Source organism: Acromyrmex echinatior, chromosome 2, assembly GCF_024713525.1.
Source record: "Acromyrmex echinatior isolate Ae372 chromosome 2, ASM2471352v2, whole genome shotgun sequence".
Lineage (NCBI taxonomy): Eukaryota > Metazoa > Arthropoda > Insecta > Hymenoptera > Formicidae > Acromyrmex > Acromyrmex echinatior.
This window is the reverse complement of record NC_141853.1, coordinates 19,489,659-19,508,038: the sequence shown is the minus strand read 5'-3', so window position 1 is coordinate 19,508,038 and position 18,380 is coordinate 19,489,659. Positions and strand designations below refer to the sequence as shown.

The 18,380-nt window shown below is 24.4% G+C and overlaps 5 protein-coding genes and 1 long non-coding RNA gene across 17 annotated transcripts in view; 1 reads left to right on the top strand and 5 right to left on the bottom strand.

The window, feature by feature from the left end:
* LOC147910591 (uncharacterized) overlaps positions 1-7,100 on the top strand; it is a 98,409-nt gene extending 91,309 nt beyond the window's left edge. The window contains exons 11-12 of the long non-coding RNA XR_015544173.1: positions 6,075-6,227; positions 7,011-7,100. This is a non-coding gene — a long non-coding RNA (uncharacterized LOC147910591). The remainder of the gene's footprint in view (positions 1-6,074; positions 6,228-7,010) is intronic.
* LOC147910592 (odorant receptor 67c-like) lies at positions 929-4,476 on the bottom strand. Of its 2 annotated transcripts, XM_087403215.1 has the most exons (7): positions 3,908-4,474; positions 3,605-3,646; positions 3,245-3,461; positions 2,523-2,861; positions 1,976-2,177; positions 1,480-1,635; positions 929-1,133 (listed from the first exon to the last, which is right to left on the bottom strand). In XM_087403215.1, exons 3-7 carry the CDS (start codon positions 3,454-3,456, stop codon positions 1,080-1,082), a joined length of 963 nt encoding a protein of 320 aa, XP_087259341.1. In that variant the 5' UTR covers positions 3,457-3,461; positions 3,605-3,646; positions 3,908-4,474; the 3' UTR covers positions 929-1,079. The 2 variants fall into 2 exon arrangements, with proteins under 2 accessions (XP_087259341.1, XP_087259340.1); XM_087403214.1 differs by having other exon boundaries at positions 3,245-3,646; positions 3,908-4,476.
* Positions 4,954-7,910, bottom strand: LOC105143648 (odorant receptor Or1-like). Of its 5 annotated transcripts, none has more exons than XM_087403239.1 (6): positions 7,020-7,910; positions 6,274-6,387; positions 6,052-6,111; positions 5,679-5,883; positions 5,387-5,542; positions 4,954-5,187 (listed from the first exon to the last, which is right to left on the bottom strand). In XM_087403239.1, the coding sequence occupies exons 1-6, from the start codon at positions 7,379-7,381 to the stop codon at positions 5,140-5,142; spliced, it is 945 nt and encodes a 314-aa protein (XP_087259365.1). In that variant the 5' UTR covers positions 7,382-7,910; the 3' UTR covers positions 4,954-5,139. The 5 variants fall into 5 exon arrangements, with proteins under 5 accessions (XP_087259365.1, XP_087259367.1, XP_087259366.1 ...); XM_087403241.1 differs by having other exon boundaries at positions 5,679-5,784; XM_087403240.1 differs by having other exon boundaries at positions 6,052-6,387; positions 7,020-7,136; positions 7,452-7,910.
* A 246-nt stretch (positions 7,911-8,156) lies between these two features.
* On the bottom strand, positions 8,157-11,234 carry LOC105143546 (odorant receptor 94a-like). Of its 5 annotated transcripts, none has more exons than XM_087403200.1 (7): positions 10,934-11,234; positions 10,615-10,798; positions 9,957-10,365; positions 9,406-9,741; positions 9,004-9,208; positions 8,740-8,895; positions 8,157-8,402 (listed from the first exon to the last, which is right to left on the bottom strand). In XM_087403200.1, exons 3-7 carry the CDS (start codon positions 10,316-10,318, stop codon positions 8,346-8,348), a joined length of 1,116 nt encoding a protein of 371 aa, XP_087259326.1. In that variant the 5' UTR covers positions 10,319-10,365; positions 10,615-10,798; positions 10,934-11,234; the 3' UTR covers positions 8,157-8,345. The 5 variants fall into 5 exon arrangements, with proteins under 5 accessions (XP_087259326.1, XP_087259329.1, XP_087259327.1 ...); XM_087403203.1 differs by lacking the exon at positions 10,934-11,234 and having other exon boundaries at positions 9,957-10,055; positions 10,236-10,365; positions 10,615-10,720; XM_087403201.1 differs by lacking the exon at positions 10,934-11,234 and having other exon boundaries at positions 10,710-10,796.
* LOC105143647 (4-vinylanisole receptor-like) lies at positions 11,131-14,702 on the bottom strand. 2 transcript variants are annotated; one of them, XM_087403242.1, is made up of 6 exons: positions 14,278-14,702; positions 13,712-14,117; positions 12,636-12,971; positions 12,111-12,315; positions 11,834-11,989; positions 11,131-11,504 (listed from the first exon to the last, which is right to left on the bottom strand). In XM_087403242.1, exons 2-6 carry the CDS (start codon positions 14,071-14,073, stop codon positions 11,457-11,459), a joined length of 1,107 nt encoding a protein of 368 aa, XP_087259368.1. In that variant the 5' UTR covers positions 14,074-14,117; positions 14,278-14,702; the 3' UTR covers positions 11,131-11,456. The 2 variants fall into 2 exon arrangements, with proteins under 2 accessions (XP_087259368.1, XP_087259369.1); XM_087403243.1 differs by having other exon boundaries at positions 11,840-11,989; positions 13,712-14,702.
* A 905-nt stretch (positions 14,703-15,607) lies between these two features.
* On the bottom strand, positions 15,608-18,184 carry LOC105143646 (odorant receptor 10-like). Of its 2 annotated transcripts, XM_087403204.1 has the most exons (5): positions 17,563-18,184; positions 16,786-17,121; positions 16,354-16,549; positions 15,932-16,087; positions 15,608-15,778 (listed from the first exon to the last, which is right to left on the bottom strand). In XM_087403204.1, the coding sequence occupies exons 1-5, from the start codon at positions 17,922-17,924 to the stop codon at positions 15,713-15,715; spliced, it is 1,116 nt and encodes a 371-aa protein (XP_087259330.1). In that variant the 5' UTR covers positions 17,925-18,184; the 3' UTR covers positions 15,608-15,712. The 2 variants fall into 2 exon arrangements, with proteins under 2 accessions (XP_087259330.1, XP_087259331.1); XM_087403205.1 differs by lacking the exon at positions 16,786-17,121 and having other exon boundaries at positions 17,563-18,178.
* Positions 18,185-18,380: the final 196 nt, after the last annotated feature.

The window sequence follows — 18,380 nt, the reverse complement described above, 5'->3', positions numbered from 1 at the left end:
ATACAACAATTAAACGATAATTTAACAAACGATGATTTAAAAATCATCTCTCTTATTTCGTCCCCCTCTTTAACAATCTATACAATTTCTCGATGAATATATTAATTAATATATCATACTTTCCTTCGATTTACTAACAAATTTTTGTGTTTTTGAATATATTTGTGCACAAGATAGTTATTGCCAGTGTTGCATAGAAATTTTCGATGAAATCTTTGTGATTAAATTTCGAATAATCTTCAGCATTGCAATAACATTTTACAAAAATATTATTTATTACAATATTTCTAAAATTGACTATATATGATATTTTTAAAATAAATTTAAAAAAACGAATACATAATTTTTTGCACGATTTACAATTGTAAAAGATTTATAAAACATTCCAACTTTTCTTTCTATCTAAAATTCTATTTTGCATGCTATTATGTTCTTTCATTATATCGAACTTCAATAATTAACATATCTCTACAAACATATTTTTATCGTATTAATATTATAAATCTTTAAAAATTTAACTTTTATGTGTTAAGATACACATATTAAAAATGACAGTTTTTAGATATAAATACAATATAAAAAAATAGAAGATTAAGAATACCGTTAAGTATTTCAACTTAATAAATCTAAAAAAAAATCTAAAAAAATATAAGTAATTAAATTATATTGTTTCTTTTTTATCTAAAAAATTAATTTTATTGACCCTTATTCTTTTTTATTACAATATTTATTATAATATTTAGTAGTTACTGTATATAATTCATTCTTCGTATTAATTTCAGACACGGTATTTTCTGACTTCTGTTATATAATATTTTTGTTATATTACACTCATGATGTAAATTACAAAAAGCAGAATATTTAAGAAATTATAAAACAGATATTAATATAAATAAGTAAAGAGTAGAATAAATAAATAATGCATTAAGATAATCTATATTTATTGTATTTTCTATAATATGTAATGCAAACGTCAATTATAAAGACTAATATACCCTTTTTCTTTTCTCCATATTATAACTCTTCTATTTGAACTTGTAATATGAGTAGCACATTAATTTTATCGACCATTTATTCAATTATTTCTCTATTTGTTGAAGTAAATTATAAGTGGAATATGACATCTTAAGTATCTAGAATTAGTATATAAATAATTACAATCTTAAATTATTATAATATGTTTAATAATTAATAAATTTTTATTGACTTTGCCAGTAGTAATATTAGATATACGAGATCGTAACATCAAATTCACATAATGCTCAATTTATTAAATTATTCCAAAATTATTTAATAAGTAGACTACACTTTATAACACTTTAATCGTAAGTGACACAAAATTTATTTAAATTTTATTAAATATTTCAGTAATATAATGTATCTATATACAATGCTTCGCTTAAATTCAAACATTATAAATTTAATTATATTGTCAAAAAATTTGTTGGCAAAATTAATTTTAATCATATCTATACTAACACTCATAAAGGATTCGAGATTCATAGGAATAACATAAACGCAATTAATCTGAATAGGCACAAGTGCTCGCATCATCATCATCATTAGAGATTTCTTTATATTATCATCCAATATCAACCATTCCATTTCAAAAATATCATCGATAATCTGATAACTCTGCAGAAATATGCCAAATAATGTATTTATAAATAGCATTTGTACAAAAAATGAAAGATGATTATATTAATAAGCTAATATGTCTTAAATATATTTCATATATTTAATAATACATATAATAAATAATAGACTAATCGGATTTAGATAGATTAGATTTAAATAATAAATTCAGATATTATTGAAAATTATAACTATTTGTTCACGTTACAATTATTGTATCTTTTTTTATTAAACAAAAACTTGGATATATATACATTTTGCCTTTGTGTGTGTGTGTGTGTGTGTGTGTGTGTGTGTGTGTGTGTGTCATGTTATATTGCATTTATAGGCAATAAATTACCTTTATTTTTACTTCGTTGCCGTACCAACAATAGAAAAAGATTTGCGTCAATAGACAAAATATAACTAATATCAATTGAATATAATTAGCTTTTACTGTTGTTTTACTGATTTGATAAAGGTTGAAGCATATCATCATTGTACTTAATATAAATTGAATAGCAATAGTCATGCCGAATTTTTCATTTACAATTAAAGCAAATCTAAAATTTAACAAATTTGCATACACATATTTTAAAACATATTTAAATATATATTTTATACACATTTTAATAAAATATATTTACAAAATAACACCCCAACAAAGACAAAATTACATTTAATGTATCTGTTAATTGTAATTTCCTATTCAATAATATAAATGTAATATTATATAATTCATGTTATATTAAAGTTATATTGTTGAATAAGAAATTATAATTTTTAATAGGTACGTTACATGTAACTTTGTGTGTTTGCTAAGATATATTATATTATAATATGTACTAATTATTTAAATAATGTATATGTATAACAAAAATTTGCAAAATTTAATCACAAGATTTAACCTGAAGATATGGTAATGTTGATGTAAGCAAACACGAAGGAAATCTGAACAAAATATAATATTCTTCAGGCGATAAGTCAAAATCTCAATTTGACAACAAATATGGACTAATAATCCACAGATGAGAGTATCGCAACCAATATTTACGAACATTGCGATAGTAAGGCTTATCATTTGATGAGCAGATGTTAGATAAAAAAGTACTGTCGACGAGTAATAATCAAATGGCAACCACGCTTTATACATTAATTTTTTGTTTTTGAAGTTTATATATAAAGAAGATAATAAGATCCATATAATTGTTATTATTCCCAAATATATAAAGCGTAAAGTATTTATTCTAAAAAATTATAAAATTTTTTTTTCAAATATACAAATATATATATATATATATATATATATATATATATATTTGTGTGTAATATATATAATAATATTTTAAGATTTTATTGTTTCATATTTATATTCTTATCTTTTTTTATTAACTCACTCACAAAACACTTTATTTTTAAAAATTCTTTAATATATTCTGATCCATTCTTCTATTTATAATAGAAAATTTTATTAAGCACATTAAAACTTGAATAATAAATAAGATTGTCATGTAAAATATAAATATTATAAATATAATATTATAAATATAATATTATAAATAAATTTTGATAGTTCTAATAATATTAAGTTAAATAACACAATATTATAATATTGTTTATTAATACTTACTGTATGCTTTTATCGAAATTATTCAAAATCTCCATTTCTGTCGAGCTCGACGGTCTATGTAATTTCTGTCTCAATATATTGATTAACATAATAATGTTTTTACGATTCATCAATAAAATGAACACTTTACAAGAAGAAATAAGAGTCGCGATTGGTGGAAAAAAATTATCGAGAAAATCTTCCCCGTTATTTATAGTCCAGATTACATCCATCAATACTGATAGCATAAAAGTATTTACTATTAGAATTACTATACTTGTATATACGTGATATATAATGCGTTTACATAGCGACGACCAGGAATAAGGTCGCCAGCACCCAAATATTGTTAAAAGATTAAAAGTATATTTAAGGATGTACATTTTAGAAGATTTTCTTTGTTATCACCTGTGACGTTCACATCTGTCAAGCATACAACACTCGTAATTAATTACTACAAATTTTATATAACTTATTATATAATATCACTAATTGTAATAAATGTACCCAAAGTGTAACTTTTGAAATTTTGTCAATTCAAAATTGCTTATAGTTTTCGTTTTGACTTTTTTATTATCTTATGAACTTAATTAATATTTTGTTTTTTATTACTTAATGTTATTTATATTGCATTTATCATAAATTTTCTAATTATTCTAACAATTAAAAATAAATGTTTTATACCTAAATCTTGTGCAAAAAATATATTAAATTATTATAAAGAAAAAATATTTTAAAAACTGGTAAGTATAATGAGACATGCAACAAAGTTCTTAGAATGATTGATAAATATACTCTCTCTACAGTCTATAGCTTTGCTCATTTCTTAGATGTAGAATAATGTCGTAGTTATTCCATTATTCATTTTCCAGTGTATCTCTCATAATATATTCCTCGTGAAATAATTTTTCACGACATAGCAACACATATACATACAGATGGTTACAAAATTGACCTGCATAATATATAGCATAATTTTGGCTTTGACTGTAACAAAGAAGTGAAGTAGAAGAAATATGGAGTAGAATAATAAAATATTGAACAGATAATTATAATTTATCTTTATAAGATATCAACACTGGCACATTATACTTTTATAATATTTATGCTTTGAACATTTAACTTTTCTTTAAAATTCAGATTTCTCTGTAGCTATATTGATGTTATTGATATTTCTAAGATATTTGTAGTGCTATTCAATCTCTTTTCCTTTTTATATTTTTTTTTAATCACAGTAGCATAATATCAAATTATTCATTGTACAAATATATTTTACAGGTAAGAAAAAGTTGTTAACGCGCAAATATTATAGTATATAATACAATATATTGTAATAGTAGTAATAGAAAAGTAAATATTATAATTATAGAATAAAGAGTATTTTTACATTTATTTAAATAGCAAATTATATAATTTTCTAAGTTAGTTTAATAAATACATCAATTAAACAATAAATATATAACTAAATTTAATTAAGAATAATTCTAAATTATTTTATTTACTATAATTTTGTTATAGTTGTAATGTTACTGTAAATTAAACATATAATACACGCAAAAACAATTTTGTAATGTTAAACTGTATAATAATATCTCCTTCCTCCCTCTTCTCTCCCCCCCCCGCTCTCTCTCTCTCTCTCCCTCTCTCTCTCTCTCTCTCTCTCTCTCTCTCTCTCTCTCTCTCTCTCTCTCTCTCTCTCTCTGTCATTCTCTACTCACAGAAACACACAGTTATAATGAGAATAAGTATAATTCTTTTTTATTCTTCTAACTTACAAAAACTATTTATACAAAAATCAACTGATTATAATGTTCTGTTCAATTAGTTCTGTTTGAGTTATCGTTTAAAATTATTTAAATGCAAATAAAAGTGTGAGGCTAAATTATTGGAATTACTATTTATGTTGCGTCACTCTCTTATATTTGTTGCAAAATATTGTAAGCTGAATACGATGTTTTAAGCAACTGCAAAATATAAATATTCCATATAATAAATAAATATTAGAAAATTTAATTAGAAGTTATTTAATATAACGAACTAAAAAGATTTTTTAAAAAGATTCATTTTATTTTATTCAAATAAATTTATACATATTATTACTACATTTAAATCCTTTCAAATTTAATTGCGATTCTGCGATAATAGCAAGCGTTTTATACTAACACCCACGAAAGAATCAAGATTCATCGAAATAATATAGGCGCTGGTAAATTCAATAGGCATTGTACTACGTCTCATAATTAATAAGAAAGTTTTTTTTACATTTTGATCTAACATATACCATTCCATGTTAAAAATATTACTGACGAGTTGTTGGCTCTATATTAATTACAGAATAATATTAAAATATATATAAATTAATTAAATTAATTATGTATATAAAGCAATTAATTTAATTATTAAAAAATTTATAATTTATTCATTATTTAAATTTATTGTTTCAAACATCGCATACCTTTAATTTTACCTCATTTCCATACCAACAATAAAAAAAGATTTGCGTCAGCATACTGCACATGTATAATATCAGCTGAACATACTTTGCATTTGTTGTAGTTGACCTAGTTAATTGATATAAGTTGAAACACACTACCAATGTGCTAACCATAAACTGAATAGCAATAGTAAATCTGAATTTTTCATTGACCGTGATAGCAAAGCTGTAATTTTTTAAATGTAACTAACTATTTCATATTTGCGAGTCGAAATGATAGCTATACATTGATGTCTTTATTAATACAATATTAATATTTCTATCATATTAATTATACCATATATATAATATATAAATAATTGTATTATATAAAAGTTATTATATAAATACAAACTCAAAAATACGATTGTGTTGTAGAATGCATTCAGAAAGAATACCAGGCTCATATGCTATTCTTCTCAAACGAGATTCCAATATTTTGATTTGGCAACAAATGTGTACCAATAGTCCACAAATCAGGCCATCGCAAGCAACATGCAGGACGGATCCAATTATTAAACTTATCAATTGGTGAGCATATGTGATGTAAAATAAGATTGGCGATGAATAATCATACGGTAACCAGGCTCTGAATGTCAATGTCCGTCTTCTAAAGTCCGTGAGTAACGATGTTAACGTAATGCATACGCAAGTTGTTTCAACCAAAATTGCATAATGTATTGTATTTGCTCTGCAAAAAACTGTAGACATTGTCGCGTTTCATTTATAAATCAGTGTCTTATTTAATATCAATTTTCCTATTTTTTTCTAATATATAATTTTAATAATTATAATATTGCACTTTACGTTAATAAAGATATTATAAAAAATATGCCTTAAACAGAAATATTTAAATCTCAAACTTTTATTTTAAAATTAAATTATGTGTTTGATATGATTAAGTAATTAATTTTAATAATAAAAATAGGGTGTCTTATTTTAAAAGTGTTAAGTTGATTATATCTTGAAAACGAAGCATTTTCTAAAAAAATATTTCAGATAGATATTGTATGGTTTGAAGGGAAATAAATAATGGTATCAATTTCTTTTTAATCGATTTTTCTAGTTTATATAAAAAAATCAATATCATTTTTTAATCAAATTATTTGATTTTTTACGTGATATAATTTTCTGAAGTTATTCTACATATAACAGTATCAAAATAGAATTATCGAAAAATTAATAGTTTACGACGTACTTTATATCCCCCTTAAATTATACAATTTCGTCTAAACGTTTTTCCCAAAAATATTTTTTTTCTTTGGATATAATGAACTTAAATGAAATACTCTTTATAACTTTTTACATTTTCAGGAAACTTACTGTACGCCCTTATCAAATTTGTTATGAATTTCCATTTCTTCCGGTTCCAATGGTCTACACGGTCTTTCCGTGAGAATGTTTGTTAACAAAGCAATATTTTTGCGATTTATCAACATACTAAGCATTTTACAACAAGATACAATCATTGCAAGTAACATGTAGAAATTATCAGTGAAATCGTCCGCATTATCCACAGTAAGAATAATATCCAGTAATTGCGATAAAGTAAATGTGTTTATTAACGCAAGCACGAAAAATGTGTGCGTATGGTAGATTACACGTTTACATGACGATGTCCAAGAATCCGGTCGCCAGCAACCACAAATAGTTAGAAATTTAAAAGTCGAATCTAATACTCGCATTTTAGTATTTTGTTTCTCAGTATAAACATTTATATACGTGAAAATTAAATGATAACAAAAGTTTACATACGCTCTTTATATATTTTTCACATTCTTCTTTAATCATATAAAATTTTAGATACGTACTGACTAAAAAAATTGAGCAATTAATTTTCTCAGATATCTTTATAAAAACAAATACAAAAATTTGTCGAATAAAACTCTAAGTTGTAATAAAATTGTTTGCACGAATATTAATCTAACGTGCGACAAACTCTTTAGAACAACAATTATAGAATGTCTATAGATTTGTGAATTTCTAGAAAAGATCCTCGTTTAACTTGTCCCTCCCTATACGATAGTTTTTAATATTTAATTTGTAACCACGTCCCTCTCTCATGTGCAACGCGAATACTAAACACAGACTTTATCTGATAGTAGTATACTGTATTAATACGTTCAAAATAAATTATATGTTAGAATTGTTGTGGAAGGAAAAAAATGACAACTCTCAATGTCGCATAAGCGGTCTGTGTATCTGTACGCCGCATAAAGTACTGACATTGGTAATTTCCACTTTCTACTAGGAAATATTTAATATTCTAGGAAATATTACTTCTACTTGGAAATAATAAAAATATCGATTTATTATTCGAATAATTCCAAAGGCAACAGATTTTCTCTCCCTGTTTAATCCCTTTTACTACAATTTTTAATTTATTACAAATGCAACTTCTAATAATATATTTGTGCAATATAAGTAAAATCCGTATATCAAAATGAGTTGTAATAGAAATTGTAGTACACAAATATTTTAGTTTTTTTTTTCTGTTTATGATATCAATAATACGAGAGATAATTATCTGTATTATATGATAATAAGATTTTATATATGTATACATGTGATATTCATATTCACATATTTGTGACATAGATTCACATTGCGTTGATGTCACCGATATTTTTGCTATATATATATCCAACATTATGAACTTTGTGTTTGCTTAAGTATATTATAAGCCGAATACGATGTCTTGAGTAACTACAACAGAAATTATTGCTAACGTTATTTTAGATAAGTTATTATATTTGAATATATGTGAATTTTATTTAATTGGTTCTTATCTTACATTTATAATTAATATATGATTATTTTAATAATAAATTATATATTATATATTAATTTTTTTAATAATATTAATAATAAATATAAATTTTTTGTTAAATATACTAAATATTTAAATTAATATAAACAAATATTTATTTGACTTTGACATTATTTTTTATTAAAAAAGAGAAAGCACTTTTAATAATAAAACTTTATTTAATTTAACGATCTCTTAATTATATAATTATATATGGCACATTACAATACTAACACTCACAAACGAATCCAGATTCATAGAAATAACACAGGCACTAGTAAATTCAATTGGTACTACAGCACGTCTCATGACCATTAGTAAAGTTTTCTGAGCAGTTTCATTGAATTTGAACCATTCCATCTCAAATATATTATTTATCAACTGTCGACTCTATATTTTAACAATCAAGAAAAAGAGAAAAGATCCGTATATTTATTTTATCTTTATATTAAATATTGAAATAAAAAAATTATTAACTTATTTTAAAAATTCACATACTCTCAATTTAACTTCGTTTCCATACCAACAATAGAGAAAGATTTGTGACAGCATAGAACACGTATACATTATTAACTGCATATATTTTGTTCTTAATGCTGTTGACTTGGTAAATTGATACAGATTAAAACACATCACCAATGTACTTACAACAAACTGGATAAATATAGTTATTCTGAATTTTTCGTTTACTATACGAGCAAACCTAAAATTAATAAAAAGTAATATTGCAACTTTTAAATTAATAAAATATATATAGAGTTTTTTTCCAGAAATCATGTATAATCGAGAAATAATTTTACAGAAAAATAAATTGGAAAATAAATAGTAAAAAGTCTGTGCTACACATCGTACAGCTTAATAATAAAAATACATCTATTTTCAGCATAATTGAAAACAAACTTGAATATGTTGTTGTGCTGAAGGACACACTCGCGAAGAATATTAGGATCACGTGCGCTTTTCCTCAGACGATGTTCCAATATCTCTATCTGACAGCAAATGTGCACCAGGAATCCACATATGAGACTATCGCAAGCCACATGATGTACAGATCCCATTGTAAAACTTATCAATTGATGAGCGTATACAAATAGAAAAAGTTGCGATGAGGAATAGTCAAATGGCAGCCATGCTCGGAATGTCAAATTTCCTTTCTTGAATTCAGTTAATAATGATGTCACGGCAACAGACAGACACGTTGTCTCGACTAGGATAGTATAGTAAAGCGTATTTGACCTGGAAAACGACTATAGACGTTTTCGCGTTTCATTTTTTATTCAATATTTTCAGTTACATTTTTTTCTTTAAGTTAAAACGTTATGTCTGATTTATTTATTCATTTAAATAAAAATAATCTTAATTACTATATAACAGCACTTAACTAATTTATTTTAATTATATATTAATTATTAAAAGAGGATTGATAGTTGATGCTAGCTCGCGATGCTTACTGTATGAGTTTTTCGAATTTCTGTCGAATCTTCATCTCGTCGGGTTCAACCGGTCGAAATGGTTTTCTCATAAGAGTTTTGATTAACATCTCAATGTTGCTACGATTCATCAACAGAGCGAGCATCTTACAGCAAGAAACGATCATAGCGAGTAGCACGTAGAAGTTATCGGTGAAATCGTTGGAATTATCCACGATTATAATAAGATCCATCAATTGCGATAGCATAAATGTGTATATTAGTAACATTACGAAAATAGTATATACATGATAAACTAACCGTTTGTATGGAGTCGGCCAAGAATCCAGTCGTCCACAACCGCAAATCGTCAATATTTTGAACGTAAAGGCCAGTAAAAACATCTTTAATATCTTTTGTTATCTTCTTTGATGTTATTTATTAATCTCTCCTTCATGAAAATAGTATAATAAATTATTTACTTTATATTTTTTATACATATACACAAAATACGTATCTCTCAATGTCATACTGTTAAAATTTTGAAAAATTTAGATATTGAATAATTCTTTATTTCAATTAATCAGAAATTTCAAGCATTTCATGACATTATTAATCAATTGATTACAAATCTTTTATGTTTTTATTTGATAATAAATAATATTATAAGAAAATTCATATTATAAAAAAATTATCTTACGATATAATGTGATACGCAATAAAATCTTACAGTAAACTGACTGTCATTAAATATTGTCTATAACTTCACGATCTTCGTGCAATAATATAGCTTACCCAACTATTTCTTTTGACAACTTTTATTATTCAGATTGCAATTGTGTTCTTCACATAATACTATTTTCATACTCTCGGCTAAACACAGACTTGATAATATTAAAATATTATGACATAATAATACTTCACGTGAATTATATTTTGTGATATTGCATGTTAGAAAGCAGAACAGAGGAATAAAAAATAATAACCCTCGGATGTCGAGTCCAGCTCTCCGTACTTACTCTTCATAAAATATTAACGTCAATAACTCTCTCGTATACTTCAGCCAAAAACTATTTAATTCATGAAGGCGTAAATTTGCCATATCATGATGTGAATGATAAATTTTTCTTCTTTGTATTGATTTCTGCTGCTTTCTGATTTTTGATAGTTTATGTATAGTCTGTGACGTGTGCATGTGTATATGTACAGTAAAATATTACTCAATCCATAAGAATATATTTCGATTAGTGTACAAAAAAACAATATTGTATAATCAGCAATAATAAATATTTTAAAATTCTATAATTAACGTAAATTCTAATTGTAAGTTTCTCTCCTTAAATATCTCTCTACTCAAATGTCATGATAGATAAAAATTATGTTATTATTGCCGAATAAAATCATCTGATATAACTGTTTAATGTTTCTCTGCATACATATTAGTAACGCAAATCCATATTATTGTAATTATTTTAATAATGATTTGCATTGAAAGATGATGAAATAAAATAAAATTTTTCTTTTACTTTGTTTTTGCCGCTCTTACATTTGTTTCAGTACATTGTAAGCTGAATATGATGTCTTGAGTAACTGCAATTAAAATTATTAATTATGATATTTTAAAAAAATTAAATATACATATAGTCAACAATATTAATTATATTAAAATTATTGAAAAATTTTCCTAATTTATTATTTTTTAATTTGTACCTATTATTATAATTATTTTTTACATAAGTAAATAGGAAAAATATATTTAGTGCATTGAAATTGTGTGCTTTTGATAAGTATAATATTTAATTCTAATTTTAATTGAATAATAATTCTTTAAAAAATTTTAATGAAGATAGATCTAACATTAAATATTTTACTTATAATTAAACTATTAGTTACAGGTAAGAATAAATTTTAATACCAACACCCACAAATGAATCAAGATTCATCGAGATAACATAAGCACTGGTAAGCTCGATTGGTCTTGAACTTCGTCTCATAATCATTAATAAAGATTGTTTAGTTTGTTTGTTTAATTCAAACCACTCTATTTCAAATATGCTATTAATCAATTGACGACTCTACATTTAACAATTAAAGCCCATTATTCATTTTGTTTACGCAATATATTAAATATCCAAGTAATAGATACATGTTTCACATATTATATATATATATATATATATATATATATATATATACCTTTAACATAACTTCATTACCATACCAGCAGTAAAAAAAGATTTGTGATAGCATGCAACCCATATACATCATTAATTGCATATACTGTGCTCTTGACGCTGTTGATTTGGTAAATTGATAAAGAATGACACATACTACTAACGTACTCACAACAAATTGTATAACAATAGTCAATCTAAATTTTTCATTCATCAGACGAGCAAATCTAAAATTCAAATCGAATACTGTAACCTTCTTTAATTAATTAAGTATACAATAACATGAAATTTTTCTAAAAACTAATAAGAATTATTATAAAATAATACAAATGGTGTGTTGTGAGAAAAATAAAGATAAACTAAATAAATTAATAGTTAAAGTATATTTTCTAAAAATATATTTAAAAAATATATATATTTAATATTGTCAAAAGTATGAAAACACTTCATTCCTTCTCTTTGAGTAATATAAATAGCAATACAATGTAATATATCAGGGTAAATTTAAAATATTTATTATATGTAATATTAGTTGCATAAAACCAACTTGAATACATAATTATGCTGCAGGACGGATTTGCGAAGAATATCTTGATCATGTGCGACTTTTTGCAAACGGCATTCAATTATTTCTATCTGACAGCAAACGTGCATCAGTAATCCACATAGTAGACCGTCGCAAGCAACATGGAGAATAGATCCAGCTGTCAAACTTATCAACTGATGCATATATACAATATGAAACAGTGACGACGAAGAATAATCGAACGGTAACCATGCCCTGAATGTTAATCTTCCTTTTCTGAATTCTGTTAGCAATGATGTCACAGCTATGCACAGACATGTTGTTTCAACCCAAACTGCATAGAAAAGCGTATTTGTCCTGCAAAATGTCTATTTATAGAGATTTTTCCATTTTATTTTAAGATTTTTACTTAAACTTTAACTATGCAACTTGTAATATTTCTTCCTAATCATATATTAGTAACATCAAAACATTAGCATAATATACATCGCCAGTTTTAATAAATAATTTATATTAATTAATGTATGTATGTATAGAGATATATTAAAAAAAGTTATAAATTTAATCATTTACCAAAAATTATTGTAATCATTAGAATCCCAATTATGATTACATGTAAAAATATAAATTTATTTACATACATTGAATATTTAAATATTCTAAAAATTTAAATGCTACAAATTAGTTGAAAATTAATTAAATTTTTTTATTTGATTTATAAACTTGATTTAAAATATTTCAAAGAATTAATTAAATTTTAACTGTAACTCAATAGAAAAATACATGAGATCAATTTTTAATCAGGAAAACACAAGTACATACACAGCTCAATTCGAATGCTCATATATATAATTCTCATAAAATATATTGTATAATAGAAAATTTAATTTAAACGCTAGATATTAAGAAATATAATAGTATTAAAGATACATATTTTTTTACTAAAAAAAATTATAAGCAATGGAAAATAAAAAAAGTTGAGTATAATATATCGAAAAATCGTTAAGGATTAAACGTAATATGCACTTTTAATTATAGTTTATTAAAAAAAAAAAGATTTTATACATCTAAGAGAATTGTTACATAATAGTACTCACTGTACATGTTTATCGAACTTCTGCTGAATTTTGATTTCGTCGGACTGGATCGGTTTACAGGGTTTCCTTACAAGAATATCAATTAGTATCGCAATGTTACTGCGATTCATTAACAGAGTGAACATCTTGCAACAGGAAACAACCATTGCGAGTAGCATGTAAAAATTGTCAGTAAAATCGTCGGGATTGTCCACGGTTAAAATTAAATCCATCAATTGCGATAGCATAAATGTATGTATAAGTAGCAATATCAAAATAGTATAGAAATGATAAACTAACCGTTTGCATGGTGTTGTGCAAGAATCTGGTATCCAGCATCCGCAAATCATTAATATTCTAAACGTAAAATTTAATACTTGCATCTTTAATTTCTAATTTATTTCTGTTGCAAATATCATTGTCTGTCCTTCAAATAAAGCGTATGCTTGTAAATCATTTCTTAAAGTTTGTATAATATTCTCTTTTATGTATATTATATTTTGTATAATATTCTCTTTTTAATTTCCTTATTTTAAATATTGAAACGTAAAATCTTAAATATATATCTTGCAATATATAATAATTACTTAAAAATGTGCTCGAAAATATTCGTACAATAAATTGATATGCTATAATAAATATTGATATTGCTATAATAAATTTTAATTCAACACATTTTCAATACAGATAATATTATAATAAAAATATTTTCTTAGAACATATGATACACAGAGCTCTTGAGAAAAACTGACGACCGTAGCCTTACGTCTTCTATAGCTTTACGGTCTAAGGACAACTGCTTTGCCTAACTCCCCCTTTCGTATGTGTTGTACAATTTTCATTATTCAGATTACTGCTATGCCCTACAGATAATAATATTTTCATGCATCCCACCCATTCTGCCCTATGTAGTTTTCTTCTGGTAATAGAATATAGAGAAGATCACTCAATATTATATCTTGACATAATAGTACTTAATGAGAAATAAAGTATTAGGAAGCAGAGCTACAAAACAAAACAAAAATCGAGAAATAATTTATCAAATCGTAATGTAACTGGTAATCAATTTTACAGCTTTATATTGATTTTTATGACGATAATGCGAATATTCTATAACAAACATTGTAAAAACCCGCACTTTGCATATATATATATATATATATATATATATATATATATATATATATATATATACATTTCAAAAGTTACTTCGAAAGCTTAAAAATTTAAATTTTTTAGAAAACGGAAAAATTATTTGTAACAAAAATTTATTGATTAATCAATCATATCGCTACAGAGAGAGAAAGAATATGTTTTTATCATAATCAAATGTCATTTTCATATCACAACCCTTAAAAAAATCATCTTTAAAATATAACTCTATTTGAATTGATTTTTTATACAGTTATATTAGTTTTTGATGATCAACAAAGTAATGTTATACTTGAACTCATTTATGATAACAATCCAAAAATCTTGATCATTTCTTGAGCTGTATCATTTCTTAAATAAAGGAGCGCAAAATACTAATTAGATAATACAAATACGAATGCAAAACATAAGTAAAAAATTGTTGCAGAGTATTTAATAAAAAATTACACAAGTTCCAGACCTCTTGTATATCCTTTTAAAATAAAAGAAAGTGATTGTGTGTATGGGTCTGAAACATTCTGTATATCTATTAGGTGTTGGAATTAATTCGTAGCGTTTTTTAATGAAAGAATATTATTTATTTCACATGAGCATTAAAAAATACATTAATGAAAGTACTTCCCATCACTTGTAAAACGCTACGAATTAATTCCAACACCTAATAATACAAACAATATGCTAGTTAAATTGTATTTCTTTTCTCTAATAACATTAATATATTAAGATTAACTATATGAAAATTAATTATATGTATATGATAATCAATTATTAATATTGAATGAAATATTTATTTATTTTAATTCTCCTATTTTATTTTCATGAAAAATCTATATGATGTATATATAACAACGAATATGTATATCAATTTTCCTAGTTAACTTCGTCATTTTGCGTTTGCTGAAGTATGTTGTAGGTCGAATACGATGTCTTAAGCAACTGCAACGTACAAAGTCATTTTGTGTTTCAATAAGTACAAAATTTATTTAATAATTTGATATTTATATTTTAAAAGTAAATAGACATTTTTTAACTATCATAAAATAATTATCATAATATAAATTAATCGTAAAATTAATTATTTATACTAACACCCACAAACGAATCCAAATTCATAGGTATAATATAAGCACTACTGAATTCGATTGGCATTCTACTACGTAATGCAATTGTTAATAAATCCTTTTTTATATCTTGCCTTAATGTAAGCCATTCTATTTCAAATAGATCATTGACTAATTGTAGACTCTATTTATAAAAATGATTATTTATTAAGGTCTTAATTATAACAAAAAAAGATTTTTTTATTTTTAATACGCAAATTGCATATGAATTTTTGTGCACTTTAAAAAGCATTTTATACTTTAGTATAAATAAAATGTGTACATTATATGTATATTTGTCAATATATATTATATCTAGATAATATAAAAAAATAAAAAATTAATAAATAAAAACTAAATTAGAAACATTAACATAGGGAGATATCCATTCTAAAAAAAAGTGTATATTACCTTCAATTTTACTTCATTTGCGTACCAACAATACAAAAAGATTTGTATCAGCATGCACGACATGTACATTCCTAATTCAACGAATTTTCCGCTTGTCTTGGTTAGTTGATATAAAGTAAAGCATACCACTAATGTACTTACTATGAACTGAAAAGTGATAGTAAACCTAAATTTTTTGTTCAATAGAAACGCAAATCTGAAATCAATTGAACACATTTTAACATATTTTATCATTGATGGAAATATTTAAAAAATATAAAAATTAAAAGTTACAATGTATAAAAATCTTTGATCTACATGTACAAAGAAATTAAAAATTTTGAACAGTTTAAAAAAATAAAAAAATTTTATTCAGATAGAGAGACATTTTTATTCAAATTGTTTATGTATATTAAAAAAAAATATTTAAAGAAAAACTATAATAAAACGAACTTAAATAAAAGATTGTGTTGAATAACACAATCGTGAAGTACTTTTGGATTATGTACAATATTTTTCAAACGACAACTTAATATTTCTAGTTGACAACATATATGCAACAATAATCCGCAAATAAGACCATCGCAAGCAACATGTAAGACAGATCCAACTGTCAAACTTATTAATTGATGAAAATACGTAAAATTAAAAAGCATTGTCGAGGAATAATCAAATGGCAGCCACGCTCTGAACGTTAACTTTTCTTTTTTGTAATCCGTGAGTAAAGATGCTACAGCCGTGGATGCACACGTTAATTCAACTAGGATCATATAATACAGAGTATTTGTCCTGTAAAACAGCTGCATGCATTTCATTTTGATATTCAACGCTTTCTTTAATGATAATCTCTCTTTCATACTTTTTATCAAGATAACTTCTAGTTAAATAAATCTGTTAATTTTTCAAATTGGAAAGTTAGTGATACACAACTTTAATTCTTTAAACAATAATTTTGATAAGAAACAATATACATTCCATATCAACTGTTTGTTACAAAAGAAATGTATTATTATAAGAAAGTTACAAAATTACAAAATTTCTAAGAAAATACAAAAAATAATACTGTTGAAAAATAATATTCTTTAATAAAAAAAATTAATAAAATATTATATTATACATTTTAATCAAATCTTATATCAATTTCTTAAAAAAATATAAATTGTTTAATTCTTTAGTATATAATTAAATGTGAAATATAAATACAAAATGATTGTCTTGCAATGTACTTACTCAATTAGCTTATCGTATTTATGTTGTATTTCTATTTCCACTGTATCACATGCTTTGCACGGTTTATTGATAAGAATATTTGTAAGCATGGCGATATTATTACGATTTATTAACAGACTAAACATTTTGAAACAAGAAACGATCATGGCAAGCAGCATGTAAAAGTTATCCATGAAATCTTCCGAATTGTCAACGATCAGAATTATATCCAAGAATTGCGACAATGTAAATGTATTTACCAGTAAAAGTATAAAAATAGTATACACATGATATATTAATCGTCGATGTGGAGACATCCAAGAATTCGGTATCCAACAACCGCAACTTGATAAAATTTTAAATGTAAATTCTAATAAACTCATTTTAACTTTGATTTTGTCTATCTTTTTGTTTTAAAAAGTTGTTTTTTACAACAAAGATGTAATTTATCAAAAATTTTACATTTTCTATTGTGCGTTATATAATTATTTATTATAAATTAATTTATCAAACAAATAACATGTTACTAAAAACTAATTGTCAATTAATTTCGTTAAAAATGGCTATACTGTAGTGACAAAGTTAATATTATAATGATATTGCAATGCACAGTAAAATCTTGAGAGACTGACAATCACCAAATGTCTATAGTCTCTTGTAAAAAGACTCTCGCAGTTTTCCGATAATAATATGATATATGTTCAACTTCCTCTCTCGTACAAGAATTTTTATTATTTAGACTGTAATTGTGCCCTTTGTGTAATAATATTTTCATGCAAAGACAGTGCAATCATTAAATAAAAATGTGATATTGTATATGAAGTCATGATATAATGATA